The 17,964-nt window shown below is 44.3% G+C and overlaps 1 protein-coding gene across 3 annotated transcripts in view; it reads right to left on the reverse strand.

Annotated features, from left to right (window-relative positions):
• The window catches only part of LOC102692139 (protein phosphatase 3 catalytic subunit alpha-like), a 102,835-nt gene that overhangs the window by 15,839 nt on the left and 69,032 nt on the right, over positions 1–17,964 (reverse strand). For all 3 annotated transcript variants that reach the window (XM_015349947.2, XM_015349946.2, XM_015349948.2), the window contains exons 4-8: positions 17,443–17,554; positions 12,290–12,435; positions 10,529–10,668; positions 2,827–2,904; positions 1,577–1,671 (exon numbers count right to left, since the gene is read on the reverse strand). In XM_015349947.2, the coding sequence (XP_015205433.1) occupies positions 1,577–1,671; positions 2,827–2,904; positions 10,529–10,668; positions 12,290–12,435; positions 17,443–17,554 (571 nt within the window). The remainder of the gene's footprint in view (positions 1–1,576; positions 1,672–2,826; positions 2,905–10,528; positions 10,669–12,289; positions 12,436–17,442; positions 17,555–17,964) is intronic.

The following is a 17,964-nucleotide window of genomic DNA, read 5'->3' on the forward strand; positions in this document are numbered from 1 at the left end:
CTTCAAGGTGCCCCACCGACACGGGGACCTTAGTAGCCAGGGTCAGAGTTCAGCCTACAATGTCTACAAGATGTCTACAGTGTGAACTACACGCAACATTATTGCACTATGGATCACAACTCATTGTTTCGTCTCCTGCTAATCTGCTGAATGGAGACATGAACTTTGTGAAGTTCTTTCTTCTGGACTAGTGCCAGTATGTCACTTGGAAACTAGTGTAGACATTTCTCCAGTTAAAAGTGCAGAAGCATCCTCATAGGAACAATATTTAATCTTTGGGGTACCACTTCCCTGATACAAACAGGGAACATCCTGTTAAAGAACTTGCTGATTATGAGATGAGATGAGATTCCCTTCATGTTCTGTCTGCAGGCCACATTATTTTCATTCTAATAAATGAAAGAGTCTTCTGACAAGTGAAGAACTGCTCAGTTCTGTTGAAAATTGATTGGTGCTGTTTATTTGCGTTACAGCTTGTGTAAATCACGATACATACTTGCAAGAAAAAAGACTCTAGTTCTGTTCCAATTCGGTCACATGTCTCCTTTCCTTCTGTATCTAAGAACACACCTCATTGGTAACAGAATGGATAAATGTTCATTCTGCAGACTGCTTTAGTGGACACTGTGAACAAATACTCAGAGAGGGTGCATAAAAAAAGCTAAAATCATATAAAACAGCTCTCTGTGAAATAATTAGTTTTATGATTAATTGACTGTTAGATTTAGCACAAGGATGTCAGTTCTACATTGGGAAAGTGCTGTAAAGTCCAAATTAACTAAAATAATAGGAAAAGGTTTTCAATAGGATCTTCAGCTCTCTCAGACTCTGAACAATTACGATCCTCCCAGCACATGGCCTGTGCTGCTGTACCTGCGGAGCAGGCGGACAGGACCTGGAATTCAGTGGACACCCCAGGGCTACAGGACAGGCTTCTCTGCCTGTGAAGAGCTGGACTGCCAGGGTCTCCGCTAGGTCTGCGTGGCTCTGCTGAGCAGCCTGCAGTGTCACTCTTACAGAGTTTCGATCCACCACGTGTCCTGAATCACCCCAATACCCGCTGGGCTCAAGAGGAGCCCAGGAAGGACTACAAGCAAGCATGGTCTCAGTGTCAGCCAACGTGGACAACAAGCACAACATCAGAGCTGTTCTCTGTTTGTAGGAGTTGCCTTCTCCCAGAAGCATTGGTCTAACGTTATTACACACCAGAGAGTGAGTGCAGATCCTGAGCTACCGTGCCCGAAGCACCCAGCACAGGAAAGTTACAATGCACAGGGCTACACACAGCATTCAGAAACAGAGCTGGCCTCCCAAGTGAGAACTAAAACTGGCTCAGTTACTGTCAGCTGTGGCTTTCCAGACCGAGAAATGTTTTTTTTTTTAATAGGAGCTTTCCTATCTGTAGTTACAGAGGATTTGGAAAAAATATTATTTTGTCCCCTTATGATGTTTGCTTTTCAGTAACTGTGAGCTGTGGTCTTTTTCTGAAATTTTTCTAACAATGTCCATTTGACCAGGCTGCAACATGAAACGTTAAGTGTTGTTTTTAATGACTTCACAGGCTGGAGAAACTCACCTTTGTTATTGTAAACATCAAGGTAGTTTGGTGCTGAGAAAATGGTGATTAAGGAGGGAAAGCCTGTGGTTTGGCTTTTCCGGTACATCCGGTAACTTGAAAAAGAGAAGGGAAAGAGAGGTAAACAACTGAACAACTGCTGCCCAGGTGGTCAAACAACATGAACACATCCAAATAGAAACACGATTTAACAGTCGTGACTGTGCTTGTTAATCAAAATTAACTTTTATATGAGCACTTCAATTAGGGTATTCCAACTGGAATTAATCCCATGTTCATGAATTCTTGTGAGAATTTATTAAATCCCCTTTTCTCTTCAGAGAAAGGATTATATAAACTCAGCTCAGTGGCCAGTGATTTGTAATGTGGGTTTAGAGACTTAACTAGTAAGTACTGTGCACCTCTGTCCACACAGTCTTATTTTTGTTACGTTATTCCACTTCACCTATATGATTGGAATGAAAACGGTTATTAAATTAATTATTTACTTAATTCATCCTACTTAACACCCTTCCTTTGTCTAAAGTTCTGTCAGTGTGGGACTTCAGCTCATATTGACGCAGAAATATTATTTTTCTTGTCAACAAGTCGTAGGCATCAACAATTTAAGGAGCTGAAGCAAATTGATATGACAGTGAGCTCACAGTAATTGATTGAACGGAGAAACAAACATCTTTAGCAATAACTTTCATGTGATATTGCTTTTGTTGACAACTGTAATACATGTACATTTACTTGTCTCCACTGAACTAACACTGAACTGCAGAAGACCTCTTCTGTCATTTCTGCTGCTCGGAAGAGGTCAATCTTAGGATTTGCATGCAAGCATACTTCTTTGCATAGAAGCAGACACTTTGGAAATGTGAAGGAACAAGCTGTTGTGTTTCTTTTTTTCTATTTTCAGCATGGAATAAACTTTTACTTGTTCCTCTGCAGCCTACGCAAGTTGACAGCTCCCTACTTGAACTTTGGAAACGTGGTCAGTAGCCCACCATCTGAACAACTCAGTACAGTACAATCTTAATGAGCCCGCTGAAGTTTTTTGGCTAATAATCTTGCCAATATGATCCAGCACATGATCTGCTTTCTCTTGTCTCTCCTCTCTTTGCGGGCTCCCGTGCTCTTGTGTTAGTATTCACACTCTGGACAGGCTCATCCAGGACCTGTACTGTCCATCCACAGATACTGGCGAAGAGGCGCAACAGCGGGACAAGAGTCAAGCTCCATGCAGTGGCAGGTGCAGGACATACCCAGCGTCTTGTGCTTCATGAGCCCGGATAACTGACAGTAGATTATTGTTCTGTAGAAACTCACACACGGCAGGGTAACTGGAAGACATACAGACAGGGAGAGAAAAAAGAGAACCGTGAAACAACAAGACCTCCTTCTTAGTTAGTGAAAATCTCCTCCACATTTACCATAGCCAATGTGAAAAAAAGCCCTTTCAGTTTGCGCCTTGCTTAACAGTGAACTGACAAGATCGTTCACATCATTACTACATCAGTACACCACGTCCATACACAGCCAGCTACTCTTCACCAGTCACCTCTCCTGGAACCGAGCTCAGGATGCTTTGGAGCAGAGCAGTGCTGAGACAGCGGGGTGTTACACCAGAGGCTCCAGCCCTGGTCCTCATTCCAGCTGAGCTCCACTGGCGCATCGAAGCCTGAAGTGAACTGCCTTCCGGGAATACCTGCACGTTTCTTTTCCTGCACAAAACTCTGGGATGTTATTTTACTTGTCAAACACCCTAGCTGGAAGGCAACCTCCAGCATGTTTCAGAGCTGAAAACAATAAATTAATTCAAATTAATCCTATTCTTAAGTCAGTTAGGGATTCAATTGTGTAACTAAGAGCTCAGCTGGAACAAAAACCTGCAGGTCTGTGGTCCTCCAGGATCAGGACTGGGAGCACCTGTAGTCTACGATGCAGACACAGCAGGTCCCTTCTGATAGGCGAAAGAAACCGAATGTAAACCGATGTACTACTGTGAGCGCGTTCAGGCTCATTTAACCTCTGGAACAAACTGCAGACCTCGGATCGGGGTCATATACAGGTTAATGACAGTTTTAGGCACGACTTTTCAAACGGCAATAAAAATAGTGAAGAAGCTAATCTGAGCAAGGCGCCTACAACATCCTCTCATCCTGACTGCTTTCTGTCCCCACAACTGCTCTGAACGAGGCGAGAGCAGCTCGTTGGCATAGCAACCCCACACTGCAAATCTCCGATCGACTGTGGAGAGACTTGGGCGGTGAAACACATCGCACTGCTTGGGAGAGCTGTGCACTCTCACAATGAGGAGATTCAAGTGAGATGTCTTGGAACCTTCTTTTTCAGTCCATCTTTTTTTGTAACCTAGCAGTCACCTCCTGATCCACCTGATCCTTTCGATGCTCTACTTATCTATCTAGAAATATCTCACATGTTTCACAAGAGCCTCTTGAAATGAATTTATCCTACGTTTCTCTTGCTCAGCTTTGCTTTTCCTTTTATCACCAGATACTGTAAAACATAACAATGCAATATCTCAGTCATACAAAGTGTTAACATTCTAAAAAATGGTAAATACTGAGATAACAAGAGACATAATGAAAAAGCAGCAGGACTTTCTCACATTGGAGGAGGCGGTTCAACACATCAAGCTCATTTGGTTTCTAGAAGTTTAATTATCCAGAAAAGCTCATCAGTCTCATCATCAATCTGCTTCACACGGAATGGAACACAGCGAATCCACCTGCACAAGGGCTTGGTACACTGTCCCACTACACACCTGAAGAAGACTCCACAGTCACTGACGCAGCTCCCCACCTGAACCACAGGTCCGCTAGACGTGTAATTCATGACATTATTTCAAACAGCCTTTTCAGGCTTTTTAAAATGTAAGAAAGCTTGATCTCCACCTGGATGCTCTGGTCCTGCAGCATTGATTCAGCCTGACCTTTATCTTACATCTCTCTTGCTGGATCGAAATCATTGATGAGTGCATAGAAACTCCCTGACTGCTCTGTCTTCCTGATTGCCCTTTGATGATCAGTGCCTTGCAAAAGTATTCAACACAGTTTCCACATCACGTTGCTTTAAATCTTGCAGTTGTGGTACTTTGAAGTAAATTCAGGTTACTTTGAAGCAACTTTAATTAATTTAGGTGTACGAAATGATCGTGCATAATTAGTTGAGTGGCATCTGTCTGCGTGCAATAATCAAGATTTAAGATTTATTTACAACACAGCACATTTCTCCATGTGCACCATCACTACAGTCAAGCATGGTGGTGGCAGCATCAAACTATGGGGATGCTTCTCCTTACCAGGGACTGGGAAGCTTGCTAGTTTGGATGGAGAAATGTACAGAACAAAGCACAGGCAAATATTAGAGGAAAACCTGTTTCTAGTCTGCTAAAGACTTAAAAACTGTGAGAAAAGTTCAGCTTTCAGCAGGCCCAATGCTACACTGGAGTGGCTTAAGAATTAGAAAGTCAATGTTCTTGAGTGGCCCAGTCAAAGTCAGGATCTGAATCCTATTGAGAGAGCTTGAGCAAATCTTCTGAGAAAGATGGGCAAAGGTTGCACCAAACATATACCTGTATATACACCTTATACATATATCAGTATTATATTTTTCGTTTTTGCTGGTATTTACTGTAGCTTATCTTACCCTTAGATGTCTTTGGTTTGAGGATTCATGTTTTTCAAATAAAATATTCATTGTGCATCATTTCTGTAACTGGGACCATTGGAAGGGAGTGAACACTTTGCAGGTGCTGCATGTGCGCCCTTGCTGTGTGCTGTGTGCCTGTCCTGCTGCTGCAGTGCTCACTGCAGCTCGTTCTCATCTGGCTCAGCAGGCGGTCGGCAGTGTCTGCCTCTGAAGCCCAAGCACTGGTCTTTCCTGTTAACTGGTAAGAGCAGAGATCCAGTCACTCGCACTAGTGCTCCCTCTGTTGGCCTCACTACAACCCGTACTGTATTCCAATCTCTACAGTATTAAAAAAGATCCATAATTAAACTCCATTAACAGCCTGCCGTCTGCCTGTAAGAAATGTCTTCAGACACAAGGCTGTGAAAAAGTGATGGAGCCTGCTGAGAGCTAGTTAGGCACGAAAGGAAAAGAGATTTAAAATTAAATGTAAAAATTACTGATCAGTTAAACACTGACATTTCCCTGTTGCACTGTAATTGCAAGTCATGCACACACTGATCATAAAATCCTGAAGTAATAATGAAATTTCACACGGCTTTACTCAGCCAGTAGCCTGCCAGAACTCCCCTTGAGGTCACTGTATTCAGCAGATTGCCCCCAGCTTCACATTATAAAATTCCTTCTTTTCGTTTTTGCCTCATTCACCCTGAATGATAGTTCAGGTATCTGAAGTGTCGTTCGGGTGTCTTCAGCAAGCATTTTTTATAGCACAGGAAACCCCAGATCTGCCCATGTAGTACGGCCCTGAGAACAGTGGCACTTGCCATGACGTGCTGCTGCAATGTGGAGGAAGTGGTGAAAACACATCCTCTGGTCCGCCTGACAGCCTGAGTTCTGCTCGACAAGCCCTTGTCAACACTTGTCAACCCACCAGCGCTAAAGACCTTTGACTAAACGCTGCCTCCTAATACTGCAAATATTGATAGGAAAGATCCAAGATTTCTAAAATAAGGTAATTTAGTAAAAGTAAGCGAATTAAAAAAATATACATTTGCTTCTCATTCAAATCAGCCATTTAGCCTCCAGGCTGCCAAGTCCAGGTTATCCGCAGGTCTTCTCTTACCCCACAAATGTATTTTCGAGTCATTTCACGGAGTCGTGACTGCGATCGCGGCTGTGTCACTGAGCCCCGCACATACCCTGTGGCTTCAACCTGCCTTCTATATACTTTACTACACTGGACTAGGGGAATAGAGGAGTATCATCACATACTGTACCAGGTACAGTAAAACCACAAATGTGTCTGTGGTGAGTTTACCATTGAATACCCCTGAGTTCCCATGGTCTGGTGCAGGAAAGGTAGTAAAGGCAGTTGATTTGAAATATCGGAAAACACAGCCGTAGAAAAAGACTGACAATCCTGTGTATGTGGTCGCCTTTCATAAGGTCAAACAGTCTGTGGGCTCCTCTGTACTGTGTACGATGTTGCAAAACTATGTGAGAAACTGCAATAATATTTCTGCTCTTTATTTTTCAAAGTGGATACTGAAATGTTTGGTATAAGACAGTTTACAAGGCTTCGTTAATCTCCTTCTTCAAAAGACTCTCTGTAGTAACATTTCTGATTCAGCTTGTAGAAAGCACACAAATCCCTTCATCACAAGTGCTTTTTGAAATGAAATCTCCCTTTTTTTCAGGTTTACCTCACTGAGTTAGTATACAATATCGAGGGCAGGTTTTTAATTCCTGTACTAAAAAAGCAACAAATTTAAACTTAAAATTTAATTAACACTATAAAATCTGGTTGAATGCATGTTGTGCCTTTTAGCTTAAAGGCTTCAATCATTTAATTGAGAGGGCTGGCCAGCGATTCAGTGCTGTGATCACAGGCACACGGCGAGTTCTGGTTCTACTGACAGTAAATCCCACTGAGCCCGTTGCCATGGTGCACTATATTTGGGCTACAAACTTGCTGTAGGTTTTCCCTTTCTGAGCTCTGTTTTGAAATGAGAGGACTCTGCTGTAATTCAATTACTTGTGCAACTCCAGTTTGGTATACCGTTTTTCGTTTTTCATTCCGATCTGATTCATTCATTTTAAAAAAGATCCATAATTAAACTCCATTAATTATTAATTAACTCCAGGATTCAAACTGATTTTGAAGAGTTTTGTCTTTTGCTGGGGCACAGCAATAAAGAGCAGCGTTGAGCTGCTTTCAGAAGCTGGATAAAAATATGGACATTTACAGTGCAGGTGTGTCATACTCCAGATACTCTACATCGGAGAACTGCTCTGAAAGAATAAAAGACCTAGGAGTAACACATTTATTCTGAGAGCTGGGCACTGATTGGCCGAATTTATTTTCTGCACACAGCTGAACCTCCTGCCCAGGAGATAATGGGCCAGACAAAATAAAATACACAAGTGATCTAAGCACTCCTGACAAGTTTAATGCAATAATAAATTCCTCTTAAGAACACCCAAATAAAGGTCTATTTGATGAAAAAGCTGCTTAACACAGCCAGCAATGGAAATACTTTCTCATGCTGTATCTGCACTGACTCTCACTGCTTATCCCAGAAGCAGGAGGCTGCAGCCTCTTTCAGCTCCTCTGTTCCAATGGCTGCTGTGGGTCAGGCCTCTCTGTGTTAAATCAAAGTTTGACGAACATTTCCAATATTTAATAAAAACAACTGAGCCTTCAGAAGGAAAACAAGAGCATCAGCACCTGCAAATCTCAGGCCTCTGGATACATCCGTCCTCCTTACTCCACTCCCCTGCCATTTGAGAAGTAGGCTAAGGCGGTGAAATTACATGCAGTTAGATCTGACAAGCCTTTGCCAGTATAAAAGGGAAAGAAAGAAAAAAAAAGATCAAAGATCAAGGGCTTGGCTCTGTTTCCACTGGAGGAAGATGGGAAAAAGAGGAGAGATGCTGGTCAGTAAGAAATGGCTAATCTGGGCAAAGGCAGTCCCACACCTTTGGCTGAGCTGCACGAGGCCAGAAATATCTGCCTCTTTAATGTGCTGTTAAGTCTTCGAACATTTCGGAATCTCTGTTTCCATGCCAACTGGACTCTGAGAACCGAGATTCATCCCACTGAGCAAGTCACCTGGGGTGAAGTGTAGAGGAGGTCATCACGTGATCTGAGCACTATCTGCAAACCTTATTCAATCAGTAGCCTTTTGATGTAAAAGCTAATTAAAGTAACAAAACTGCAACCATTGGAAGGAAGCTAAAAAGCTGGTGTGAGACGACATCTACAGGTGTAGCTCCACGGTAGCTAACAGGAAATCGAGCATGGGTACAGTAAATCAATGTTTTAGAAATGCTAGTAGATTTAAAACTGCCCATACTATCCCATATAAAATTTTGCTCTGATAATTTTACCATATTATTTTTGCACTTTTATTGTGGTTTTATCTTTTTTCCCCCATTGTTTTACAGTGCCTTCAACATGCTATTAGTACTACCGCAAGCATTCCTTAGGAATCTTGTCATGGAGGAGCAGTGGGCCGGATTCCAGACCTACAACTGGAAGTCTGTGGGTTCACGTCCCTGCTGAGAAACTGATTTTGTACCCTTGAGTGAGGAACCTCACCCGTGCTGTTTCCGTAAAACACCCAGCGGTACGGTATATAGGGGTGAATATACACCGAAACTGGGTTGGGATAAAAATGAAATCTTTATCATTTCGAAATTAGCCATCAGAGTGAGTGCAGACATTCTATGGTAAACATTCCAAGGTGCTATTCCTTCCGGCACCATTCAGTAAACACTAGACTGGAGCTTGTGCGCTATGCCAAAGATCCTGATGAGATCAGTCCGCTGTTTCTTCCCAGCAGTCAGACACTGGCAGTGTGACGCGTGGCCACGCTCCGCCACTGTGCCGCTCCAGGGCTGCCTCTCTGCTTCCCTTTCCCGTGTAAAAACACCCCCCCCACCCCAACCTTCTCCCCCCATGTGAAATAACAGTGAAGACATAATGTGCCTTAAAAACGAAGACCTTTCCTGCGTCTCCATCCCCCGGGACTGTGACGCATCTGAGAACTCTCCCTGGATCGACGACGGCTTCACATCTCTCACCCTCCTCCTCCAGGGCTGTTCTCTTTGCTAATTTTTACACTTCGAGCAGTGATTCCGACTGCAGTTGCACTCAAGAGGGGAAATTATTCTCCAGGTCTGCATTACACCCCAATACAAGTTACAACATCCTGTATTAAAGTAGCATTACAGCCCTCCACATCCTATCTCTAAAAAATGAGCAAGACAATTAGCATTACAGAGATTCATACCTTTATCCATACTCTTTAAAAAATGAGCAAGAATGCATTTTTTAAATGAGGTGTTGTAAGATCAGTAACTAAAATTCTCAACGTGTTCCTGAATTCTGAATCTCATCTGGATTCCTGTCCTGGCACGGTGTTTCCCTGGCTCAACATCCACTAGAGCCCTGCAACTGGACGCCCACCGACGGCGAGAGTGAGCAGCTGTGCCGGCCGCCCGTCGACTCTCGGTGAGCGAGCCGTCACGCAGACAGAGAGGCCTGAGAGCGCAGGGCGGCCGGCTCTGAGCAAGTGGGAAAGCTGGCAGCGCCTGACGGGGGGGGAGAGCTGATGGAAATCAAAAAGCGATTCGCCTGGCTGTCAGCAGAACCCGTCAAGATAAAGACAGCAGGACAGTCTGCGATCACACGTCGGGGACTTCCCCGGGGGGAAGAGCATTCCTCTTACGGGCTGTGGCGTCAGGCCAGAAGGACCTGTAGTGAACGTCAGGCCGGCCTAGATGTGCCGATCCCTGAATCCTATGTCAGGCGGAACGAAGCCTTGAGATGGCATTCCGTTCAGGCACGGGATACAGACGCGCCCTGGCGAACGATTTCTCTACACAAGCTGTCGAAGAAGGCATATCCCACATGTCTAATTTTATCACATTGGCAAACACTGGCTTTGCGGAATTCAGAGAATTTTAGAGCATAAAGGAATAACCCTCGATATACAGTATAAGATGTTTATGAAGTTCTGCTTTCTTATAATCATGTGCTGACACAAAGGATCTGTGGGGTGACACATGCATCACCCAGCCTTGTTGCTGAAGCCGATACTCTGGCTTCTTTCAAGAAAAATGGAGCTGGATGAGATCCTGGGATCAATTAGCTACAGTAGCAACCAAACAAGCCAAGCAGATAAAACGGCCTCCTCCTGCTTAGGATGTCAGGATCTTCAGCCAAAGGTCAGTTGCCTCTACTGAAACCCCTGTGTTATGAAAACATGTCACAGACATCACGGGGACAAGGGCGAGAGACCTTACCTGTAGAAGTATGAGCAGCCTCTGACTGTGTTGTGGCTGAAGTATTCCTGTGTTTTCTCATTTCCAAAGTCTTCCAGCGGGTCTGACCATAGTAAGTCACACATCGGCCCGAACGCTGGAGGCTCTTTAAACCTGTCCAGCTGGAGAAAAAAACCTCCTGCAGTCTTGTTCCGAAAAGTCACAAACAAACAGCTTGACTAGAGAAGGACTTGGTCAAATAGAAATTACAAATAATTTGAATAAAATGCCTCATTTTTATAGTGTTCAAAACATTGAAATAATGTGATTTTGTTGCCTTACTCAGACATAAATAGTTCTAGGTTGCATTTGTGTCTTTAGAAACTTAGTGAATGAGGCTGCACTGCTACTTGAGAACGTGTCAACAAGTGTCTTTGAAGATGTCATTCAATTGCATCAGAACTCAGCAGCCAACACCAAGTTAATTCTACAGCTTTTATATCAAAATGCTTTTAACAAAACAAATTACTTTTTTCAGTTCAAAAAGACACTAAGACCTTCCCTTGTTAACTGAAATATTAAATAAACGTCTTTCTGTCTACCTTCATACTTATTTAAAGTGAACCTTTTGTTTTTCTTTAATACTTTGGAAGCACGCTAGTCCAGTGCGTGCAGTTGATCTAAGAGTGCACGATGGAAAACCTAATGATAAAGAATGGATTCACCTTTATTTTAAGTTTCAAAGAGAAACACAAAAGAGAAAGTGAGCAGCGGCCTGAACTGAGCAGCTATGGTAAACCGGAGAGCAGACGGCTGCGCATGGACCCTGAGTGGAGGTCCCTCCAGCTGCTCCTCTCTCCCGCGCATTCTGTATCAGACTCCCGAGAGCTTCAGCAGACACCCAACAGCTCTCTTTAAGGTGAAGTGGAATAACACTGATGCATTTAGATAACAAGAAAAATAATGATAGACTTTTACACCAGTGGCTCTCAGCTCTGGTCCCGGAACACAGCCCCGATGAGGGTAAAGTTAAAAGCTTCAGTGACGTGTAAAAAAAAACAGGCGTTCACAGCTACAGAACTTCACTGGCGTCGCCTCTAGAGAACCCAGAACTGCAACGAAAACAAGGGGCTTTTCTCAGCTTTTCATGGCCAGAGCTGGCTGACTGAGAGTGCTGAGCCCCCCCACATGGCCACACTCCGGGGCTCAGGGAACCAGGGGCAGCTCTTCAGAACCAGCACACACCACAGGTCACACGTGGCAACGAGAGGACAGGAACAAGCAGCCCTGCTGGGTTGCTGAGGCTGACACCTTGGCCTCTTTCAAGAAACTGCTGGACGACATCCTGGGATCAATGAGCTACAGTCAGCCAAACGAGCTCAATGACTGCAGAGCTTCCTCTTCCTTCCTTTCATCATTTCCTACAGTAGGTTGTGTCGCAAACTATTCATCCTCACCTGAAAGCACGAGCTGGTTTATGGGTCGCAGCTCACTGGGCCCACGCCACCTCACACACAGCCCCGTCCAGTCTCGTTAGCAGCTGCTCGTTAGAACAGTGCATTATTTCAAGCGGCTTTCATTGGAACACTGTGGGCTTTGAGCGTACGAGGTGTAACAGGGCGAGAAGCTCTGGAAGAAGTGGTGCGCTCCCCTTGCGCATTTCCAATACCAAAATAGCACATTTCTGATTCATTCAAGGCATCGTATTGATCCGGCGACGGGGAATCTATCTACCAGCGTGCATTCTGGGATTGGGCTGTTGTTAGCTGCGCTCGATGAGTGTGACCGGTTTCCTGCTTTTACCTTTTTGATGTCGTCTAGGGTGTGGATTTCGGGCGACAGTCCCCCGTGGACACACAGGAACTGCTGGTTCATGAGGGCTGCCAGGGGAAGGCAGTCGAAGGCATCCATGCACGAGTCGTACACCTGCTCCGAATACTTGATTTTACCTGAATCGAACACCAACAAACAACACGCAAACCCAGAGAAACAGTCAACATGCTTGCTGTGACCTGCCAGGCGGTGAAATCACAGACGTACCCTGACAGATGAACCTGGCCAGGCTACATGTAAGTGTATATAGTTCAGTACTTTGACTGGATTATAATGAATGCGAGAGAGACACAAAATATGTGGACTCACCTAGCTAGGGGAATAGCAGCCTCTCTGAGGCTGGACAGGCTGTCCAAACCCCCTCACTAGTGCAAGGAATGAGCCAGGGAGCGGCTGCACGGGTGTAGATAAAGATGGAGGGGAATGCGAGAGAGATACACAAAGGGAGGTCTTGGTGGGAGACCTACACCTGCAAGCGAGTGGACATGATTGGGAGATCAGGATGTAACCTTCCCCCCCAAACTGGTGTTGTACACTATGGTATTGTATGGTATGATGTAGATATTATTCCACAGAGCTCCTTACTGGTTTTTCCTTTGTTCTGTTGGCATCAGGCTTTCAAACAGATGTGTGAAAGTCTTTGGATTTCTCTGTGCAGATGATTGCATCAATTATTAACAGAATGTCAAGCAAGGAGGCCATTTCAGCTTTGCTGTACTGTACAGAATGTAATCAAGCACTTAAAGTTTCTCGTGTGCCTCTGATCTGGGGTTTCCTGTTACTGCTGCCCTGCAACTATTGCTGCTCTCAGGAGTTTCTGTTCCTTCCAATTAATCAATTATATCTCTGCAAGGATTTCTTCCTTTTCATGCCATTTTATCTTTTCATTCCAATTCACGTTTCTACAATTACAAGTAAAATTAGGGAACCAGTCCTGACTTTTATTTAGGAGCTGGAACAGCGGAACCTCTGGAACCTGACTGACTCACTGGCCTATTTATTTTTAAATTGCTATGCAGTTTTAAGCACAAGGTTATAAACAAAGCTGAGGTTTTCCACAGACAGCGCTTACGCAGTCTGATCCTTTGTGCATCTCATCTGAACCCCACAGTCTTGAGAAGAGGTGTTTTCAGTTTTCTTAATATCTTTACCTTTTTGACTGCTGAGATCTTGAAATCTGTAGAGAAACAGTGAGCAAAGAGAGCTGAGAGATGCAGGAAGAGCAGGAGTGTGAGGCCAATCCGAATATTTCCATTAGGAATCTCCTCCAAAGTTTGTCCATGTCACAAGGTTTCCAGAAGCAAGAGGCATTTTTTTCAGTAAGTCACAGTCGAAATGTTTGGATTCGCTCTTAATGCACAGCAAGCCTTCAAACACAGTGGGTGCCAGCTGGGGTCTGTTTGTTGAGGCATCACCAAGGCAGGACGTGATCACTGGAGCCTCTAGGGTGGGTCTGGGTGGGACTCAGGATACGGATCCATTACCTGATCCTGGGTATGCTGCATGTGCAGCAGAATAAAGTGGGAAAATAGGGAGAGGAAGGCGATTCTGACACTTTAGAAGGGGTAGTGGGAAGGTGAGGTGTTGCATGAGGTAAGAAGGAAAAAACGTCAGATTAATGGATCCTGGTGAGCATCAGAAAAAGAGAAATTCTCATGAAGAGGAGCAAATGATGCTCAAGACCAAAATGCTCTGAACACCTTTTGTGCTGCATCTTGCCTTCTGACCCGGAGTACAGAGTTCAAGGATTGCTTTTTTACTGTATGTTGCAGTGTACAAATGATTTTTTCCAATTCTGCTGTACGAACAGCAGGTGCACCGAGATTCAAACTGCCTCCTTTTAGCTTCTCAAGACAAAAGTCTTCCCCATCTCAGTCACCCACCTCCTTCTAGACAGGCAGAGTTTGAGCAGTGCAGGCACCTCTGAGGGCCTTCTTCGTCCTGGAGCAACGTGCTTCACGATGTCATCAGAGTCGATTCACAACCGTGGGATAAAGAATGGCTCAAACGTCACGTGCAAACGGATCATTTAATATGGCAGCAAGTGTGAAACAAAAATGGAAAACTGGCAGTTCAGTCTGCGCTGGGCTTTTTTTCTACGATCTGCCTGGAGATCATCTTGGCTGAAGCTGGAACCCTGTCCTGATTCACAGAAAGACGCCTGCACCCCACGACGCAGCCCCGACACCGCGTGCAGTCTGTGGAGTGACGAAGAACGCAGGACTCACAAAAGGCCTCCTGTTTTTACACACTGAGGTACAACAGCTGTGCAACACCATCGTCTGGAACAAAATCACTGTGTTTTCATAGCCTGTACACGTAAAAGAACCAAATGTTTTCTTGAATCTGCCTTTGTAATGGGGTTGCTGTAACATTTCTTTCTAAAGCAGGGCGGGCTGCCTTTCAATAAAAACAACAGTATTGAGGTTGTTGATGACGAAGTGAGAATGCATACTGCTACTAATATATTTTTTAGCGCGATGGATGTTTAGATATATAACTTAGATAGCATCTTTCAAGTAAATATCCCAAAGTGTTTCACAGAAATATACCCTCACTGTTTTGCTAACTCTCTCTGCAGTCTGAATATAAAAAGTCTTCATGGTGTTTCTCCTGTTTTCTCTCTGTTCAGAGGCATTGGTCTGCCTTCTTGTTTCTTCCAAACGCCCGAGCTCGGCCCCTGGACCGCTTTCGTGATTTTCTGTCTTCTCCGTGGCCTGGGCTTTTTCCGAAGTCAGTGTCACCATGGCAACGAGTAACTGTAGCGATCTCCATCTACTTATAAGACTTTACTCCGTCCGTAAACCCTCCACCCCTGAGACTCCGTGTCCCTCGGCTTCCTATCTTCTCGCTTGTCAAGGCACTGTCTTGTTGTATCACCGTCTGGCCCTCAGATGTTACTCTTGCGTAATAGCTTGGCCTTCTTGAGACAATCAACCAGGAGCACAACTTTTTAATGCATAAATAATGCGATATACTGGCGGGGTCCACTATTCCGCTATTTTAAAAATGGATCTGAAATGACTTTAATTTCACTCACAGATACAGTTTAATACCGTCTTCTCCAGCCCAGAACTGCATTAACACCAGCGAAAGTGTGATGGAGCTACTGTAGGTGTGAACTTGTACGCCTGCCTGCGACTCCAGTCTCAGTGCGCACAGCACTCTCGGAGGAAATGATACAAGCTTGGTAGGTCTTTCTGGCACAATTACAATCAGCACCTATTACCACCTGCAGATGAAAGAGACGTCTGCTCTGTCCACTGATTAGTGGTGTCCAGCCACTGGGAGTCTACAACAGACCAGCATGGGGAGCATTTCCTTCAAAGACGGAACCAGATTATGATGAGGAATTGGCAGAAAAACGCAGTTTTCCTGCAGAATGACACTGTTCCAGAGAAGAGTGTGATCAGCGCACAGTTTGCAGAATCAAAGAAAGAAGTCTCAAGCATCACGTTCCTATTCATGTGTTCTTTCCACTGGGTATAATTTGCCCTAAAAAACAACATTTTTAAGGAAAGTCTTTCTAATGTGAAATAGATCATAATTGAGGATGTGCACTGCTTGACTTCCCCATCTGGGAAATCATAACCATTAGAGGGTGAAGGATTCAAATTGAAATTAATTTTTAGCTTATCACCTGCACTCCTATGGATGACAGACGCCTATTCTAGGCTTTGCCAACTATTTTAAAATCTGAAAAACGGAGATCTGGCTCAGGGTCCCACGTGAGCTGAGAACAAAGATCCTTGCTGAAATAGAGCCTGCTTCCTGTGCACAGAGCATTTAAGACCACTTCTCCCTTCAGATGTTTCAAGCTCTAACCGCTGGACTCAGCACAACTTAGCCCGATGCCCATCGCCAGACTTCCAAGGAGTCCAGCTGAGAAGTGCACAGACTGAACCTGTAAGGTCCACAGGATAAATGTCCAGACTCCAGTTAGTGAGCCGCAGTGCACGTTGGCTCAGTGTTCACGTGGGTTTCCGCCACACTCCTGAGTGTCCTGAGAGCAGCACTGACTTGCTCCCTGTGCTTCGGGAATAGGCTCAGTTTCCCTCACAGGCTGCAAGGTTCTCTCTGCTCATATATGGAGGCTCTCCGTACTACATGAAGTGCCGCTGCTAATCTTGTTAGAAATATGTGTGCTTTTCACCCACAGCTAAGAACATCAATTCTAACCTAGCACTCCTGGTCATGGTCTACTAGTGAAATAATTTCATTGAAAGGTGCACTTATTTTTTAGCTAATCACCTGCACTCCTACAGTATGTTTGACACAACTATGTATCACTCACAAGTAAAATTGCGCCCATCAGGGGTATTCTGAACCCCCCCGATTTTTACGTCACTGAGGATCAAGTGCAAACAGAAAACATTTGTTTGTTTCTTTAACAAATTCCTGTGCAATATATTTTCTAATTCTTGCAAATCCTGGCCTTGTACAGTAACTCTCCCATTCCTCCTTTCCTTGTGGAAGAAGACGGTGTCGGTAATAAGTGGGAGGGCGTTATTTCGAGGTATGTCTTGTTACATTCTGAGCCGCAGTGTGACTGCATGTGTAGGGACTGACAGCTGGTTTTCATAGGATATACCAAAAAAATCCTGGGATACTAACATAACATCACTTTATTAGCTCTATACAATTTCTTGCATTAGGAATTCATCTTTTCACATACTGTACCCCAGCTTGATCTCCAGGAGACACACAGACAGGGAGAGAAGCTGGGGGTCAGACCGCAGGGTCAGCTATTGTACAGCGCCCCTGGAGCAGCTGGGGTTAAAGGCCTTGCTCAGCGGGCCCAATGGAGTAGGATTCCTCTGCCGGCTGTGGGTTTTGAACCGGCAACCTTCCAGCCACAGGAGCAGATCCTGAGCCACAGAGCCACCGCTCCACCCCATAATCATAAACACAGCTAATCATAAAGCAACCGAATGGTGTTAATACGCTCAGTGTGATGCTACTGAGTCTTGTCATGAGAAATGTTTTTTTAAGGTCTCTGATGGTGTCTGACTTTTCTTAATTTCAAAACGAGGGGTGCCTGAACAGAAGGCAGGTGCTTCTATGGTTAACCCTGACGTTGGACCTTGCATGTAAACACACACAAAGAAGACAAAAGTACTTACATTCTTGTTTGAAAGTGAAATATTCTGTCAAATGTCTACATTCGTGGTTTCCTCGGAGTAAAAATAATGTCTTTGGATAGAGGATTTTCAATGACCACAGGTACAAAACGCACTGGAAAAGAAGGACAAAAATAAGAGACGTTACAAAGGAAAAAAGACAACCAGAGCGCGCATTTCCAGACTCCTAAACCTTCTTGAAAGGTAGGAAAACTGAGGTCCACTGAGGCAGACTGCTGTGATTCTCAGCTTTTCTATAAGGTTTTCTCTTACTCTTCTTGTAAAGAATTAAGATAAAACTGGCCTCAAGCTAGCCATTCTTTTACTGATATCCGAGTAGGAAACAATTACATTTGCAAACATTTATTATATAAATGTACAGTACTAATTTGACTGGAGACCTCTAAATAGCATCACATTCACTCTGACACAATCAGCCCACTATTTCTGGGCTGGCAAATACAACGTGTAACACCAGGACGAGCTCAGCACTTCTTGAGTCAAAGCCTACATTATTGTTTCCAG

This window comes from Lepisosteus oculatus, chromosome 11 (genome assembly GCF_040954835.1).
Source record: "Lepisosteus oculatus isolate fLepOcu1 chromosome 11, fLepOcu1.hap2, whole genome shotgun sequence".
Classification (NCBI taxonomy): domain Eukaryota; kingdom Metazoa; phylum Chordata; class Actinopteri; order Semionotiformes; family Lepisosteidae; genus Lepisosteus; species Lepisosteus oculatus.